The following is a 16,051-nucleotide window of genomic DNA, read 5'->3' as shown; positions in this document are numbered from 1 at the left end:
TCATATCGAACCCGTCACACATTATTCTCGCCGTTATCATGTGGAAGAATTTCACGCTCCCTCAATCAGGTTTCCGATTGATATCTCGTCATCCAGTTATGTCGCACATTTTTTTTTTTTTTTTTTTTGTCATCACAGGGTCATCCATCTTTGGTGAAAGCTCTGTCTCAAGTTTATGGGAAAGTCTATGGCCACCAGATTGATCCATTCAAGGAAATACTCGTCACAGTGGGTGGCTATGGATCGCTGTTCAGCACCATGCAAGGCTTGGTAGAGGAGGGAGATGAGGTTAGTCCTCAGCCTTTATCAATCATGACTGTATAAGAACCTGAGCGTGTTTTGTGGACGCATGCTAACATGTGTTTCCATAGGTCATCATCATTGAACCCTTCTTTGACTGTTATGTGCCCATGGTTCGAATGGCGGGTGCCAAACCTGTTTTGATACCATTAAGACTTGTGAGTGAACTTGCATTCAACATATTGGTGACAGATGTTATGAATCACAGTAAACGTTTACTCCTATGCTTAAGTAAAAAAAAAAAATCTATCCACATTATTACTGTGTTGTGTCGTAACAGAGGCCTGGCGATAAGAACAATGTCTCCAGCGCTGATTGGGTGTTAGACCCAGATGAGCTATCAAGTAAATTCAACTCCAAGACGAAGGCCATTATAATCAACACCCCCAACAATCCGATAGGGAAGGTATGTTTCAAACCAAATTTGTTCTAACCTTTTTCCAAATTCTTTTATTTCCAATCCTCTCCTACTGTGGACAAGTCAAATTTTTTCGTCATGGTTTTAACCTACGACAGATATTCACCCGGGATGAGCTGCAGGTCATCGCCGACCTCTGCATCAAACACGACACCCTGTGTTTCAGCGATGAGGTGTACGAGTGGCTCATCTACAAGGGACACCAACACGTCAAGATAGGTACTGAAGTGCTCTCTGTTGAAGAAGAAATAATTCACTGAGGAAAGCAGGCTTTGAAGTCTCATTCAGCGGGCATGTTTTCTCTTTCCCCTTTGTTTGGGTAGCTACTCTTCCTGGAATGTGGGACAGAACTATCACTATCAGCAGTGCTGGGAAGACCTTCAGTGTGACAGGCTGGAAGGTTAGCAATGCCAAGAAAATCCTGTTTTAATGTTTCATTTTCAGTGGTAGACTACCCTATAAAGTCTGTGTGACAATACTGAACATTTTTCAATTATGATTATTTTCTTCTTCTTATGTGGCAGCTTGGTTGGTCTATAGGACCAGAACACCTGATAAAACACCTCCAGACCGTGATGCAGAACACCCTGTACACCTGCCCAACACCTTTACAGGTAAAGCCAACCGTATCACCTAGCTCCAGAACTAGGAAGTCAGTGTTGTCACACGTCAGTGTGCTCATTCCGTCTATGACATCAGACCCTTCGTTGATTCCGTGGGTCAGTTCCGACTGTGTCGGTGTTTGCGCAGGAGGCTGTGGCCCAGGGCCTGCTCCGGGACTTCCCTCTCATGGGCCGGCCTGAGTGTTACTTCTCCTCGCTGGCCGTGGAGCTGGAAGGGAAGAGGGACCGCATGGCAGCCATCTTGCGCGACGCCGGCATGTCCCCCATCGTCCCGGAAGGCGGATACTTCATGGTTGTGGACGTGACTCCTCTCAGTGAGTTAGTAACTCATCGGGGTTGCGAAGGAGCGTTCACGGTGCAGTGCTTGAGAACTATGTGGAAAAAAAGGGTCTGGCCAAAGCTGCACTAGTAGAGAGATTCCAGCACACAAGGGGCTTTTGTGCGGTTATTGCTTGAGGTGCATTAGAGATTGCATTAGCTTTGCCCGTTAGCTGGTGGTGTCGACGTTTTAAACTGTCCAGTAATGATTTACGGAGCCACGCACGCTCTTCCCTTATGTTTGCTTGTTGATGACCCACAAGATCCGTCAAGTTGGGGTTTCTGTGTATGCTGCTATGGATAAAAGTGTCTGCTAAATGAATGCAATTTAAACGTGTGTATTGGCATAACATGATCTGACCAGGCACTAGCATATGTATTGGAATACAAATGGCATATACTAGGCTAGCTAACACAATACAAGTCTGCTTACAGTTTTGTAATATTGGATGTTGTTGGCTCTGAAAGGATAATGATTTAGCTCCCTCTACTGGCTTGAAAGCCCCTCAACAAGCTTATTGTATGTTTTCTATCCTCACATCTTTGGCGTGTGATTTATCAAGGCATAACCACCAATCCAAAAGGTTATAACCTTCATTTATTTATTGTTGCCTTCATGACTGTGTGGTCCCTTAAACCTTGTTTTACATTTGAAAACCAAGTGATCAGATGTAATTCACAGTGATGAAGTTTTGTGAACACACAAAATGGGGCGGAAGTTTGATGGTCTCTCCATGTTGTTCAGATAAGGATCTTTCACACATGGGGGATGATGAGCCGTACGACTACAAGTTTGTCAAATGGATGATCCAAGAGAAGGTAAGGAGAGTGAAGTGAAGTGACTAAAGGAATAATAGCCTATTTTATGCTTTCGTGATACAGGGAACATGCAGGGTAACGTTGAATACAGACTTGCCATTTTTATTGTGCCTGCGATTGGGCCTGTGATGTGGGTCTTGAGATGTTTTTGTTTGTTTGTTGTGGTTGTAGAAACTGGCTGCTATTCCAGTCACCGCATTTTGTGGGGACGCCTCACAAAAGCAGTTTGAGAAGTACATCCGCTTGTGCTTCATAAAGGTAAACTCAGACTGGATCAGAATTGGAACAGTGATGTTTAAGGACTTTTGACCTCCATCTCAATTTACCTTCATGCACATTCCTTTTTATCGTTCTGCAGCAAGACGCCACTCTTGATGCTGCTGAGGTCATCCTGAAGACCTGGAACAAAGATGTTTGATGCTGTGGTTTGCTTTGAGGCCTTATCTGTCCACGCACAGTTCATAGAGAACCTTCCCCCTTGGAACATGTAAATATGAGGGACTTTCTTGATAGTGATTCTGTAGGGGGATAATTTGCATTGGGTCCAGTCACTGTTAGAATATGACAAGTACATCACTTTTATAATAATGAAATAGTATGAATAGTTTTCATTTTCCCTGTGTACAGTTTACCTGACTGGACAGTTAAAAATAATGCAAAGGGGAGATTTGATCATCTCTCTGATGGGCTTTGCTTGCCTGTAGCACCTCAAACAGTACAGCCATCCTTCTGTACCACTGTGAACCTAACCTCCACCAAATGCCCAATCAGCGTAATGGGTTGTGTTTTTCTGAAAACTATACTCCACATTTGATGTAATTTTGAGAGAAGATCTAAATACCTTGGGTGATTAAATACATTTTGAATGATATTTTTACACAGGAATGTCTTGTGTCCCGCACTGAATCATTGGTCTTCAGCCCTGGTCCTAAGGATCCACTGTCCTGAATGTTAAGTACCCAATCAAGAACACAATATATAAAGTGACATGACGTACACCATTGAACACATTATATAAAGTAGCGCGATTAAAAACTGATCTGCAGTTGATGGAAGATTTAGGTGTGATTGATGTGAGAACAAACCATGTTGAGGAGACTTGGCAATCTGTATTCTTCTGTCATGATCCTTACCTCATGAAATACTTATTTTGTGTATGTGTTTGAACTGTGTTACTGTGGAGTTTAGTTTTTTCCTTTCAAATGAACCTTTTAGACCTGGTGGACCTGTTTGACAGGCTCCTTCACCAGTCTGAAAGACAGTTGCAAAAGTCCATGTCCTGTTATATTTACTGAGCAGTTGAGGTGTGGTCCTTTCACTCTGGTTAAGAGTTAAGCAACAAAATGTATGAAACAAATAGGTGTGTTATGCTTTTACATTCATATGAACTCACGTTTTTTAATTACTTGGGTCGGCATGACGATTAAGCAGTCAGTCAGGTCCCCTGAAAAGTAATCCATGGCTAAATGTGAATCTCTCCTTTGGTTTGAAGTTCAAGACAGTATAACAAGTTTGACCAGAATAACTGGTTGGGCATTCTCCCATGAACCTTGTCACTTTTCAAATGTACTTTGTTTAACGTCTAATATCTTTGTGAAATGTCAGTAACCTTATGGCAAAAGTAAATGACAGACCACAGACTTTCAAAGTCCACCATGAATTTAATGAGTTTTGGGACCATTTTGAAATCAGGTCTCACTGCAACATCTGTTTCTCAGGAGATTCATCTGACATCCCATAATCAGCCCCAGTGCTGGTAAACTGGTCAACATTTGAGATCATGAATCAATATAATGAAAAGCCAGTTTTTCTACACAGCATGGATTATTTATTTCGTTAACAAAATAACCAGACTACAATGCATTTAAAAATACAGTGTCGATCTACTTATATTCGGCCCGTTTTAACAAGCCATATGATGTAAACATCTCTATCATATACATTCCTTTTAAAATTCTGAACTTGCAACATTGAGCTGTGCACTTTGCTTATTTTAAAATACCTCCTTCCAGGAATTCTATAAAACACTATACATCAGATTCGAGATTCTGGTGTGCTTACAAAAATAGTATAAAATTTCCATTATACCAAAACACATTATGGAATGGTAATGGTGATTCTTATTCTTCGACCCCAAAGCTGGAAACCATCGAGTCTTGCAAGAAACACCTGGCCAAGTCCAAAGAGATTGAATGAACATTTGGCAACTTTGGTAGGTTTTCAGTGATGGTTACTACAATGTGGTGTTACGTCAATGTTTAAGGCATCTTTAAATAAAAACTAAAAAGATTGGTCCACATTAGGTCATTGGATCACAACGTTTTTTTGTCTGCCAGTTCTTTAGCAGACACAATTCAAGCCATTCATTCGATCCCCAGTCCATCCTTTTTTCATTTGAAGATGGACAAGAGCTGACGCAGAACAGGTTCATATGACAAGAGCAACATGGGTGATAGAAGACCTCTACCTTTAAAAAAATTGTACACTAAAAAATATTTGATGTAAAAACCTTCCGAAAAAACTGTTTAAATCCCTTAAGGCCCAGACAGCATCATAGCAAGACCCGACCAAGGGTGCTGCCATTGTTCTGTATCTGGGTGCTGCTGCTGCTCTGGTACCGTTCACAGTGTCGAGGAGGTGGTGAGGCGGAGGGCTTCAACACCAGTCTGCAATGTAGTCAAAGTCATCAAACATTTCCTGTTCGCTGGACGTCAGAACCCTGGGCTCCCTGGGCGGGGTCAGGACGGGGGCCTCTGAAGTAAACTCCTCGTCAAAGTTGCTGACGTCTTCCCTGCCCTTAATGGTGGGAACAAAAGGAGGGCGGACCTTCTTGGCGAGCAGGCCGTCCCAGTCCAGGTTCTGAGAAGGAAACACCACGGGACAGGAGGTCAAAGGTCAGGAAGATCAACACAAGTCTGTTTTTCTGCGACTGTAAACAACGTATGGGGAGAGGGGGGGACGTACTCGGAAGAAAGGATGCTTTTTGACTTCCTCTGCGTCTCGCTCGCCCGCCCCGAGACGTCGCTCCGGGTTTCTTCTCAGGAGCTGGGGATGGAAAAGATCCCAAGATCACATTACGCGCATCAATCAGTCAACGGTAATATTTTCAGGGTGCAATCATATATATCAAGTCCTATGTTCTGAGTACGGTATCTTAAACTAGACAGGATCCTTTTAATGAAAGCTCACCCGTCTCATAATAGAAATAGCTTCCGTGGTGAGGAATCTGGGGTAGCGAACTTCATCGTTGACGATACTGTCAAATACTTCCTCTTCGTCATCCCCCGGGAAAGGAGACTACCATCATAGGGGGGGAAAAAGAACATTATGATGCAAGTATGAGATATTTAAAGAATACTGTTTTTATATGGTAAGTTCTGGTTTGTGAAAATCCTCAAAAGCAAATAAATCCAAAGAGATAACAGACCACCACCACCTCAACTTTCAAACATTCTTTGAAAACAACAGTGGCAGGCTAGCTTAGTTACCATGGTAAAGCACTCACCTCCCCAACAAGCATCTCAAAGATGAGCACCCCCAGCCCCCACCAGTCCACAGCCCGCGTGTATGACGTCTCTGTCAACACCTCTGGAGCCAGGAACTCTGGTGTGCCGCAGAATGTACTAGTCCGATCTTGAAAGCCCATCCCTGCAGGGGGGGGAAAAATATCCAAAAGATACGTAAAAAAATGACGCAATAGAGCGGCCTTATGCTGACAACCTGAAGATGTTTTACAGACCTTCTTTGCAAAGGCCGAAGTCGGCGATCTTCACATAACCCTCTGTGTCCAGCAATAAGTTATCAAGCTTCAGGTCTCTGTTGAGGACATTCAAAGGTTTGTCAGAAGGCCAGGCTGAAGGGCCAGGAGTCATTTTTAAATGACCAAATGTCTCTGTAAGGCTGCTGAACGTATAAAACACACCTGTACACAATCTTATGGTCGTGAAGATACTGTAATCCGAGGACCACACAGCCAGCGTAGAACCTGAGGGGCAGAGAGATGGAGGAAGTTCGACACAGCCAGTTTCCTAACAGACTGTGGCGAGGATGAAGAGGGAGGAGGCCTTTACTCACACCGCCCGGGGTTCGGAGAACACGTCGGCGTGGATGTGCATCATCAGGTCTCCGCCCGCCGCATACTCCATGACGAAGCACACGTGCTCGCTGGTCTGGAAGCAGGCGAAGAGGTTGACCAGGAAGGGATGGCGGATGCTGTTCACCGTCTCAAAGATCCTCTTCTCACACATGAGGCTGCGCAGAGGAGGGAAGTCAGATCACGTTGCCTCAACGATCACCTTCGAGGTTAATGATCACGGCAAAACGAATCACCGCTGAACACCATGGGCTGGATCAAAGTATGTAACCGCAATCATTTTTACATAGAAAGAATGTAACCTTGGTTCGTTTTCAAAGATGTCCTACCTGTCCACCTCATCACGTGATACAATGTCCCCTTTCTTCAAGGCTTTAATGGCAAACATCTCCCCTGTGTTTTTGTACTCTGACAAAAGCACCTGTTGAATGTCAAGGTGATTAGAAATCTGTCACCGGAATGTCATCGTGTGACGTTCCTGAGTCAGCCAGTGAGACAGGGTGACAGTTAATGAGTCAGCCAGTGAGACAGGGTGACAGTTAATGAGTCAGTCAGTGAGACAGGGTGACAGTTAATGAGTCAGTCAGTGAGACAGGGTGACAGTTAATGAGTCAGTCAGTGAGACAGGGTGACAGTTAATGAGTCAGTCAGTGAGACAGGGTGACAGTTAATGAGTCAGTCAGTGAGACAGGGTGACAGTTAATGAGTCAGTCAGTGAGACAGGGTGACAGTACCTTCCCGAAGTGCCCTCGGCCTAAAACGGACAAACATCTGAAGTCCTCCAAATTGAACTGGGACTCTGGTCTAGACGAGAAAGGCAGTCACATTTAGATTCACATCCAGGTGCTTCACATCTAAAACACACTTGGAGACTTAAGTCTGAGGGCAAACCTCGCTTCTGTGGTGTGCTGGGTCACGGCGGGCATGCGTTCGGACGGCAGCTCCACTTCCTGGTCTGATCGTCCCAACACGCTGTTCCTACTGTCATTCAAGAAGTCGAAAGTAGACAAAGCATCCTGGGGGGAAAGCACGTCCAAACGTAATTTCAGAAAGCCCAGAAAGGAGAATCACATTTGTATTTTAAAAGTATGGAATACTCCACATTCCTACAGATATAATACATTTAGTCATTTAGCAGACGCTCTTATCCAGAGCGACTTACAGTAAGTACAGGGACATTCCCTGCCTTGCCCAAGGACACAACGTCATTTGGCATCTCCCTAATAATACATTCCATAATCACCTGCACTTCTTGCCCATCCTCAGTTTTTCTCCCCAACACTGGTGTCTCCAGAAGCTCTGTGATATCCAGAGCCATAGAGTGTCGCTTCAACGGAGTAAAGAGCTCTTCGTCATAGTCCAATCTGGACACCGTCGAATCACTTTGAGGAGAGGGAGAGAGATGAGAGGGAGAGAGATGAGAGGGAGAGAGAGAGATGAGGGGGAGAGAGAGATAAGGGGGGGAAAGAGAGAGAGATGAGGGTGAGAGAGAGATGAGGGGGGAGAGAGATGAGGGGGAGAGAGAGATGAGGGGGGGAGAGAGATGAGGGGTGGAAAGAGAGAGAGATGAGGGTGAGAGAGATGAGGGGGAGAGAGAGAGAGATGAGGGGGAGAGAGAGAGAGATGAGGGGGAGAGAGAGAGAGAGAGATGAGGGGGAGAGAGAGATGAGGGAGAGACAGAGATGAGAGAGATGAGGGGGTGGTTCAAGAGCTGGCCGACAGACAAGGTACATCTTCATATATCTCCATCTGAGTAACAGAGGAGGGGGCTCTCTGAGAGGTTAGGGTGGTCACCTGATGGAGCCGGGCTGGGGGGCTAGCTCAGTGTACGTTTCAGGGCCCAGGTCAGAGGTCAGCTCAGTGCCCTGAGGGCTGAAGGAGCTGTTGACGGACGGGATGGCCCTCCTCACCAGACGGCCCCAGGTTGCTATGTTGATGTTCATCTGGGGAGCCCGCAGGAAGGTCTTACCTGAGGGACGCAGCAGGATACAAGGTGAGTACAGGACGATGGGAGAACACCTACACTACTTCTTCATGCCGTAAAACACAAAAACAAACCGCACCTTGTTGTTTTGAGAAGATTTTCTTTTGCCTTTGTAGTTTAGGTCTTCTCTCGATGACAGGGTTGAAAAACGTCACCTTGTCGGAATAAAACCACAAAACACGATTACGAATATCGAACAAACAATGCAGGCGTGTGGTTATTAGAGTGTACGTTCCATTACCGGTACATTTGGCGGGAAAGGAAGAGCAGGAAGAGAGCATGTGGCATACCTCAGCAAAGAGTTTGCCCTGGGGCTCCAGGTAGAGGCACATGCCATGGCGCTGGTTATCCAGAAAGTCTTCTAGCCGCAGGAACTTGACAGCGCACAAGTATCTCCAGTCCTTCCAGTAAACCGCGATCTCCAGCTCACGGGACTGTGGGCCACACACAGGATCCAACATGATTCTATTGCGGTTTTCCGCAAAAGAAACTAAACCGTGGCCCCCTCAATGGCTGTATAGACGTACTGTAGAGCCTTCTCATCCAGCAGGGTTAGTTTGGGACACTAGTAGGTTTTGTGTAGTTGTAGGGTAGTTGTAGGGTTAAGCAGAACTTTGTCCTCAGTTAACAACCCACTGGTTGAGAGTCATGTCTGACTAAAAGACTATTGAGGGCGTCAGAGGAGACTAAGGCAACTTAGCGATGGCTGTCCCTGGCGTCTGAGGAGCTTGCGCAATTTCAGATTAGCTAGCAGCCCTCACGTTGCCTGTTGTGAGACAAACTGAAGCTGTTCTACAAAGAAATTTGCAACACCAAGCCAATAGCCTGAGGATATTTGAAAAAGGCAAATCCAGACCTTCGGCATGTTTACCTATACTCTGCGTGCGTGTGGGTTTGTATTGTATGTGTGTGAGTGGCGACTGATAAGGCTGTACCCTGTCCAGTTCCAGTGTGAACTTCTGGTCCCAGGCCTGGTTACTGGCTGGTCTCCAGCTGGTCTGTCCAACCATGGCGTTGTCTAGCTTCAGCACAGCGCTGATCTCATCTTAGGGAGACAAAACACCAGACGAAACTTAACATCGACCAGAGCTTTTCCTTCACTCTTTTCCCGTGAGCCAAATCGGCAGTCACGGTAGATGCGCAAGAGGCGGGAACCGGGTGTGCCGACTCAACTGGACAGGTCGTCAGACTTGGAGAGGGCGCGTGCGCTGACGCCCCTGGTTTTGTTGGCACGGCTCAGCAGGGAGGAGCGGTCAGCTGGGCTCCAGCCGGGGAGAGAGGTGGACGGGGCTTTGGAGCGACCGGGCACGCTCTCCAGGAGGTCCTGGCACCCCATCAGCCTCACCTCCAGGGTGCCTGGAGGGACACGGGGAGCACAGCCCTACACGTGAACCACTGTTTTACTGAGACGATTGTAATTGAATATTTTCAAATACCTGAAGATATTTTTCAGGCCTTTTTTTTTTTCTTTTTCAGCTTGTTTTTCTCTCGATAGGACAGTTGGAGAGAGACAGTAGTGCAGGGAGGGAGAGAGAGAGAGGGGGGGGGGGAAGACATGCAGGAAATGACCTGAGCTAAATTCGGCCCCCGCGCCCCTGTGTTCGGGCATTGGTTAGCGGAAGCCACCCATCCAGAGAAGAATTTACGCGTTTTATTTTTCCCCATTGTTAGTCATGGAGTGAGAACCTACCTGTTAGCGCTGCCGGCTTGGTGACTGTGCTGTACTGGTTGTTGGCAGAGTAAACGCTGTGGCGCCGGCTGAAGGGGGGAGACACCGCCAGCGCCAGCTCCTCCTTGATGAGGGAGCTCTTGGCGTGATTCTGGGGCAGTTCGCTCAGCCTCTGCTCCAGGGAGAGCTTGAGGAGGTCCAGCTTCTGGCTGGACTCGTTAAACTGGGTCTGGGCCTAGACAACGAGGGGGCGGCAAAACATGACGACACGCACTCAGTTCACGATCCACGCTGGCGCAACACCAAGTGTGCCCTCTGTGTGAGACACACACACCTGAACCTGAGATGTTAGCTGTGTGTGTGTGTGTGTGTGTGTGTGAGGGATTGATGGTCACGTCTTCATAGAACTCCTCCATCTCAATATTCGAGTTTAATGGACCACAACATTGCTTATTCTCTACAGAGACCTGTGATGCCCAGTGGTGAACAGTGATTAAGGCACTGGAGACAGGGATTAGGATGGGGATCACCTCAGAATAAGCCTTCTTCTCTGTGATCTTGCCAGAACCCAGCAGTTTCATGACGTTTCTGGCACCTTCTGCGACAGCAGACTCAATCCGGAAGTGATGTCGCAACTCTTCCAACCTCATGTCCAGAGCACTCGCCATGGGTTTGGCCACAGAGACTGTGGGATCAGAGTCATGTGATCAATGTCATGTGATCAATGTTATGTATATCGATTTCCTGTAACTGTACAGTAACTGTACTTGTAAGGTCTATGGAAACTTTCTGAGATCGCTTTAGAAAACATGCCGGGTGAAAAGGGCCTTAGTCCAGACCGTACCATCACTGTTCTCAAAGACCATGTCGTTGTTCTGGCTGGCTTTGAGAATCTGCATCCTGATGAACTCGATCTTCGTCTTGCTGTCCTGGAGCATCTGCTGGGCGGTTGCTAGCAGCTTTCGATCCTGCGGAGGCACATTTGAAACTTACACACAACAGCACATATTCCAGGGACTAAAAGGTTGCACAGTCCTCTCATTTTGTCCAATGACCTTCACGGTAAAATGTTAAAAGGTTCTGGAGGAGAATACCTTTCGCTCGCGCCCACACCCTCCCCATGCTGTATAGTATCTTAGTCCCTGCAGACCTCTCCCTCTGCCATTCAGACAGGAGGGGTTGAGCTCTTAAACAAATGACTGCTGCCTGCCTTTGTTGCAAGCAACGCGGAGGAACAGGAAATTCAAACACAATCAAAAGGGCAGTTGGTGCAGTATAGTCGGGCGGTAGGGAGCTGGCCTTAAAACTGGAATACAGTCATAAACCAAGGCTTGGCCACATGCAAACAGACACAAACAAACAGTCACGAGCTGGGTAGGATGGAGGTACCTTGGAGGATCCGTTGGAATACATTTGGATCATGTTTTCCGCCCCTTGTTTCACTTTCAACTCGATGTCGTTCTGCTTCTTCAGGGCCGCTAATCTACTGCTGCTCATCTTCGACTCGCTGCAGGGGGTGTCTGGGTTATCCTGGCACATAGAATCTACACACAACACAACAGGAGGTCAGGGAAGTCCGAAGGTGGTTCGCCCCTGGTTTAGCTGCCCTGATTGATCGGATCACAGGAGAAGAATGACGGAAAGCTGATGCTAAGTTGCGTCTGTTTTCTCCACCAGACTGCAGTGTGCTGAAGCTTGAAAACGTCATGGCTCGATAGGTTAGCGGAGAGGTTAGCGGAGAGGGAACCAGTCAGAAACCAGGCCTGGGAACAGAAGTTCACAGTGGAACAGGCCAGGGTGCAAGCTTCTCAAAAGTCATAACACGAGAACATGCAGAGAGCCTTGATTGTGTCTTGTGAAACTATTTGTTCACGCTCATATTTTTTATCAAGAGTTGAGGAACGCAATTAACGATCCGACATATTCAGGACTTGTGTAGACAAGCTCTGTTTGTGTGTGTGCGTGGGTACAATACAGGGTTCTGTCAAACTTTCCCAGGTGAAATGGAAAATCAGGGGCAAAGTTATGTAACTGACAAACAGAGTCCTGTCGTGGACAAACACAATAATACAACACTGTTTTCCTCCCGTGACCTCACGTTCAAAACTAAAGCATGCACAATCCTTTCCTTCAACGCAAAATCCTTCGACCATTTTAAAGCATACAAGATTATGACATTATCGCAAAAAAAGAAATGTAAATTCAAATGTGTATTATTAAATGCTAAATTAACATTTAATCTGGGTTTCCCAATACTTCCAATTTCTCATAATCTCTTTATCTTCAAAAGGCCTCACTGAAATGTAAATATGTAAACATATTCCCTGCGATATAAGGAATAAATTGATGTAATCAAAGTGGTGACACAAACCCAACTGTTGGTTCCTCCTCACCAAATTCATTTGCTTACTGAGGACATGTGATTTATTGTGGGACATTGAAACTCTGCCAAGCCTTTATAGGCTAACCAGCAGTGGGAAAAGACTGAGTCTTACGCAATGGTGATTGATGTGGAGCAGGGCAGGAGTCCACATGCTAAGTGTGAGGAAGTACATAGAGAGAGAACAGCAGGACACAGATAAAACCAACGTGTCTGAATGGTTCAACGATAGAAAAAGTATGAAGAAAGAAAAAAATAAGAGAAAAGTCTGGCCATCTCTCTCACTCTCACTCTCACTCTCACTCTCACTCTCACTCTCACTCTCACTCTCACTCTCTCTCTCTCTCTCTCTCTCTCTCTCTCTCTCTCTCTCTCTCTCTCTCTCTCTCTCTCTCTCTCTCTCTCTCTCTCTCTCTCACACTCTCACACACTCACACACTCACACACTCACACACTCACACACACACACTCACACACACACACTCACACACACACACTCACACACACACACACACACACCTGGCAGGTCTTCTGGGTCCTTCACCACAATGTGGGCGTTGAGCTCCTGCAGTTCGTGGTGGAGTTCCTCCAGCTTCTTGTTGGACTTCTTCAGCAGGTTGTCCACGTAGGCTAGGCTCTTCTTATCGGTGGTGACCCTGCGCAGGTTCTCCGCCCCCTCCTTGATCTTCAGCTCCTTGCGGATCTCCCTCTTGATCTGGTCTTTGATCTCCTCCAGTCTCTGCTGCACCATGGTGTCCGACAGGTCCAGGTTCTGGCCCAGACCCAGACGCTCGCAAACCATGTGACTCCTGCTGTCGCCCTGGAAACAAACCGGGGGGGGGGGGGGGTTATTTTGATCCGGTCTCGCTACCAATGAAATTGTCATAGATCAACCCCAATATGAGGTCTGTCACCTAATGAGCCACCATTTCTCCCCAGTGACTCACCCATAGATTGGTAATCTGTCTGCGGCGTCATGCTGTGCTTACGTAACGATCTAAAGTGGACGCTAATCTGCGGCTGGAAAGCCTCGCCAGTGGAACTCCTTTTCAATGACCTCAAACACACCAGCTGACTTCAACAAAAGAGCACAGGCCAGCCAATGACAAGGAATGCCTGGGAACACATCGCTAGCCCGACAACTACAAGAACAGGGGCCCCCACAGGCCCGAAGCACTTACGCACAGACACACACACACACACACCGTGACAGGTTTTTATGAACGCTCCTCGCGTCGACCCACATCCATTTAAGAACTGTGTTCGGTTTCAGAATGTTCGTGGCACCTTGCAAGGCCACATTCTCTCATGTGAAACCAAGACTTCAGTGGTGTTTTTTTTATTTTTTTATTCTCCGGTTTAGGCTACAGCACAGCCAGACCGAAGCTTACTCACAACAGGGATTACATTAAGTTTGTGTGCTTAATATGATTTAGAGGCGTACAGCCACAGAGCTGGGTGTTCACAGCCTCTGCTTTCCATGGAACAGGGTGACGAGACATCGCTATGATAACAACTAGGCTATCGCTTAGTTACATTTTTATTATGTTTAAAAAAACATCATCAAAGATGAATTTGTAGCTTTTAAACATCGACGACTTCTATTTACAAAGCAAGGTGACTGAGTCATTTAGTTCAACCTGAGTTATGGGTAAACAGGCTTTTTATCTATCCTGATAAATGCAAGCATGCTCCACCATGAGGACAAATTTTGCCTAGCCTATGACAACAAAAAAACTTGAGTTGAGTATCCCAGACCTGATCAGAATGTTTTTTGGACAGACCACACCAGTTCTGCTTTTTCAGCACAACTCACTCAATGTTGAGGATCCACTAGAACTGTAGAAAGAGAAGCAGAGTCTGTCTGACTGTTATGCTCTGTATTTTCTCTCTACTGACATCAGAATAGCTGTTAAGCAGTTTGGAGAGGGCAAATCCTGTTAAGCCCTCAGACTGGATAAGATCCCATTGATGTAAACGGGCAGGTTAAGGATGGGTTACCGGTTAGGGTCTTAAAATAAAAACCAACAGGGGATCCAGACACCGGGCCGGTGTTGTTCAACAGTATTGAGTGTAAAAGACCTGATCTAGGAGTCTTGAAAGACATGTTATGCAGCATGATCCTGATGTTGTATCAGCAGCAAGGCCTTAGTCTTGATAAACAGTCCCTGACTTCTGCCACCGTCACGTTTAAATCAGACACCCATTCATCGTCTCAAAGACGAGTGTGTTTTCTAGTGATACTGTATCAAAGATGGGGGCAACAACAGCAGAAGACAATCCATTCAGCGTAACATATGAGGGATAGGCTAGTTTGGACTTTGGTTTCAGTTACCTGTCTCTCTCTCTTAAACCCCTCTGCCTAAAAACAAGCTGTTCTTGGATGGGCGAAGAGAACTTTAGTACAAAGCCATACTTTATTATCGCTTGACTAATGTTAACACTCTAACAGTGGACACACGTGGTGTTACCCCAGAGGAAATCATTTAGCCTACTGTAGGTATGTCCATGTTAAATCCACTTAGCATGCCAATTGCTTTGACTATCGATCCCAGCTTAAATAAAAGAAAGCTTATAAATCCTAGGCTTGACCACAGTGTTTACAACACGATTCTTGTCATGCAACGGACAGCCAACGTTTCGGTGTAGGGAACTTCGTGTTGACAATCACCACATTTACCGATTCCACTGAATATCAGAATTGAGAAATGTCGAGTCATTGATTATTTATTTAAGATGATCAATGTTTCAGTTGGCGTTCCTGCACCTGACCAGGTTATAGGCTACCTCCATTCTGGTTTAACACTACCACCGACCGAGGTACCGATTGGACACATTGGTTGTTATCTCCGGGACAGACGGAGTTTAAAGTGGAGTGGTTTAATTTAAGACAATGATGGGTCCAGAATGTATAGTAGGTGCGTCTATAGTCTAACTGTATCGCAGACAAATATTCAGCAAGTGTAATAACCCATTAAATCTATTTATCTAGTTGAATGGAGTTGCTTACCTGTAGGGAATCGGCCGCCGCCATCTTCTCGCAACTTTCAAACTCGGGACAGAGGATGTTGGGGCAGCAACAGTCCTACTGAAGGTAGCCTAGCCTTGATTAGGCTACATAAGGAAACAAACTTCGCCTATCCTGCATTTACCTTGGATTTACCGATATAGAATATCTATGCTGTGACATGATCGGTAGTTTAAAAAAGCAACGTGCTGTAGAATATTTCCTTTTCGAAGTGCTAGAGCTAATTAAACAATCACAACCATCTTAAAATCTCGGACGCACGAAATGTCACTACCGCAGGCTTCTCTAACGATTGAGAGACTTTAGTTCAACATTAGGTTCAGCAGTTGCACAGAATACACTTCGAGTCATGTGATCAATTGTACTACTGTACACACCACCCCCACCAGGCATATTCCCAGGAAGTCTCCTAATGCTAT

The 16,051-nt window shown here is 46.0% G+C and overlaps 2 protein-coding genes across 8 annotated transcripts in view; one reads left to right on the top strand and one right to left on the bottom strand.

Annotated features, from left to right (window-relative positions):
* LOC146221304 (kynurenine--oxoglutarate transaminase 3) overlaps positions 1 to 4,119 on the top strand; it is a 29,959-nt gene extending 25,840 nt beyond the window's left edge. For 5 of the 7 annotated variants that reach the window (XM_084692418.1, XM_084692415.1, XM_084692414.1 and 2 more), the window contains 10 exons: positions 139 to 288; positions 372 to 458; positions 581 to 706; positions 817 to 937; positions 1,042 to 1,118; positions 1,243 to 1,332; positions 1,469 to 1,655; positions 2,405 to 2,478; positions 2,650 to 2,736; positions 2,837 to 3,349. In XM_084692418.1, the coding sequence (XP_084548544.1) occupies positions 139 to 288; positions 372 to 458; positions 581 to 706; positions 817 to 937; positions 1,042 to 1,118; positions 1,243 to 1,332; positions 1,469 to 1,655; positions 2,405 to 2,478; positions 2,650 to 2,736; positions 2,837 to 2,896 (1,059 nt within the window). In that variant the 3' untranslated portion in view covers positions 2,897 to 3,349. The other 2 variants (XR_014750738.1, XR_014750739.1) reach the window with 2 other exon arrangements.
* On the bottom strand, positions 4,120 to 16,051 carry pkn2b (protein kinase N2b). The gene is made up of 22 exons (XM_084692410.1): positions 15,615 to 16,051; positions 13,124 to 13,424; positions 11,614 to 11,768; positions 11,069 to 11,192; positions 10,755 to 10,909; positions 10,246 to 10,459; positions 9,729 to 9,911; positions 9,491 to 9,600; positions 8,846 to 8,989; positions 8,635 to 8,710; positions 8,366 to 8,540; positions 7,815 to 7,953; positions 7,463 to 7,587; positions 7,306 to 7,375; positions 6,901 to 6,992; positions 6,553 to 6,729; positions 6,401 to 6,463; positions 6,218 to 6,294; positions 5,984 to 6,126; positions 5,668 to 5,775; positions 5,443 to 5,523; positions 4,120 to 5,337 (listed from the first exon to the last, which is right to left on the bottom strand). The coding sequence occupies exons 1-22, from the start codon at positions 15,636 to 15,638 to the stop codon at positions 5,134 to 5,136; spliced, it is 2,940 nt and encodes a 979-aa protein (XP_084548536.1). The 5' UTR covers positions 15,639 to 16,051; the 3' UTR covers positions 4,120 to 5,133.

This window comes from Hypomesus nipponensis, chromosome 26 (genome assembly GCF_054491055.1).
Source record: "Hypomesus nipponensis isolate SF chromosome 26, ASM5449105v1, whole genome shotgun sequence".
NCBI classification, from domain to species: Eukaryota; Metazoa; Chordata; class Actinopteri; order Osmeriformes; family Osmeridae; genus Hypomesus; species Hypomesus nipponensis.
This window is presented reverse-complemented; position numbering and strand designations above follow the sequence as displayed.

Bases quoted from the DNA above. Each gene is read 5' to 3' on its own strand.
- pkn2b (XM_084692410.1), bottom strand. From the start codon at position 15,638: ATGGCGGCGGCCGATTCCCTACAG. The intron at 11,769-13,123 runs GTGTGTGTGTGT...TGTTGTGTGTAG, and splicing joins GGACCCAGAAGACCTGCCAG to ATTCTATGTGCCAGGATAAC. The intron at 6,127-6,217 runs GTCTGTAAAACA...CCCCCCCTGCAG, and splicing joins CTTCGGCCTTTGCAAAGAAG to GGATGGGCTTTCAAGATCGG.